The 1,358-nt window shown below is 33.7% G+C and overlaps 1 protein-coding gene across 1 annotated transcript; it reads right to left on the bottom strand.

Annotated features, from left to right (window-relative positions):
• Window positions 1–245: 245 nt before the first annotated feature.
• Window positions 246–1,107, bottom strand: LOTGIDRAFT_161996 (hypothetical protein; the record flags this gene model as incomplete). Its single annotated transcript, XM_009057931.1, has 2 exons — window positions 246–286; window positions 726–1,107. 2 exons carry the CDS (start codon window positions 1,105–1,107, stop codon window positions 246–248), a joined length of 423 nt encoding a protein of 140 aa, XP_009056179.1.
• Between the last annotated feature and the right edge of the window lie 251 nt (window positions 1,108–1,358).

Consider the following 1,358-nt stretch of genomic DNA (forward strand, 5'->3'; position numbering starts at 1 on the left):
ATACTTCAGAGTTATCTCCCCTCTTACACTATTGGCAGTCATAGTTCAAAGGTCACGACCGCTCCTATAGAATCGCTAGATATATACGTCACATGAATTATATCGTTTTCCAAAACGCTTGTTCTTCACACTTGTTCTATTTTCGAAATCTGTATCAACAATTTTGAAACCTCGGATATTTGACACAGAGTTTGGCAAAATTTTTGGCCTCTTTGTATCCTCCACTGTCTGTGATGGTTTCAATATTATTCGTGATATGAAATGTTGGCATCTATTAAACTTGTGTCTGGAATAAAACAAAATTGATATTTTAAAAAACAACAAATAATCTTAATTCCACCCTGTCGTCTTATGATTAAATTAAACAAAGAACATACTTTGATTTTGTATGATTAAATTCCTAATCTTCCAGCGTAACAAAATTGAGACAGTGTTAATAGTTGAGAGTTTAGTCTGTCTATGCTGACGTGGCATGGGCGGAATGTTATATGTTAATATAACCATCTGTTACTTAGTGACGTATATCCAGTCAGCAATAGACGACAGATTGTTACCGGGCGTTAAAGGTAATTATTAAATCAATAATACTCTAGAAACTAACCGTGTATAAACTGGTTGGTATTTTACTTTGAAGTAAACAAAAAACAGTGTTACCTCCCATTAAACAGTTAAAAAATGTTTGTTTTTTCTAAATTCTTTGTGTATTTCATCTGCTATTCCCATACCCATTTTCATCTTTGCTTTCAATAGTTTAATGATTAATGCTCTTTGCATTCTCTCTTTAAAAGTTGGATTTGGAATATTTTCAAGTTCGGTTATCATTTGTTTGTCTGCTTCGTGTTTGGATGTTATGTCTTTATTTCTGTATAGTATGTCGTGTTTAAGTGCAGCAGCGTCAACTCTATTGACTGGTTTTACACCTGGTTTTGGTTTATCGTTTTCGTCTAATCGTAGATCTAACCTTGTACCCGGACCAGTATAATTATGACCCAGAAGATGTTTTTCTCCGGGGTATTTTGCCCATGGAAATCCAGGAAGAGAACCTAATGATTTTTGAATGTCAGAACCGAAATAAGTTTTAGGAGTTTGAGCAATTATCATAAACATTTTTATCCAATAATTATAAAACCATTGCCTTTTTTGTTTTCTAATCTTTTATTTCGCATTCCTTTAATATGTTGTAATTCTTTCAACTCGTTAGATTTGACTGCTTCGCTTATATTTACTCCTGCTTTTGCTACAGATCCAATAGCTTGCGTTTCTGATGAAATGAGGGATTTGTTGTTTGAGACAAAGTTTGCTCCTTTTGGGATGAGAGATGATAGAGCTGAGAAGAAATTTCGAATTTGTGTTGTTCG

Source organism: Lottia gigantea, assembly GCF_000327385.1.
Source record: "Lottia gigantea unplaced genomic scaffold LOTGIsca_32, whole genome shotgun sequence".
In the NCBI taxonomy this organism is placed as follows: Eukaryota; Metazoa; Mollusca; class Gastropoda; family Lottiidae; genus Lottia; species Lottia gigantea.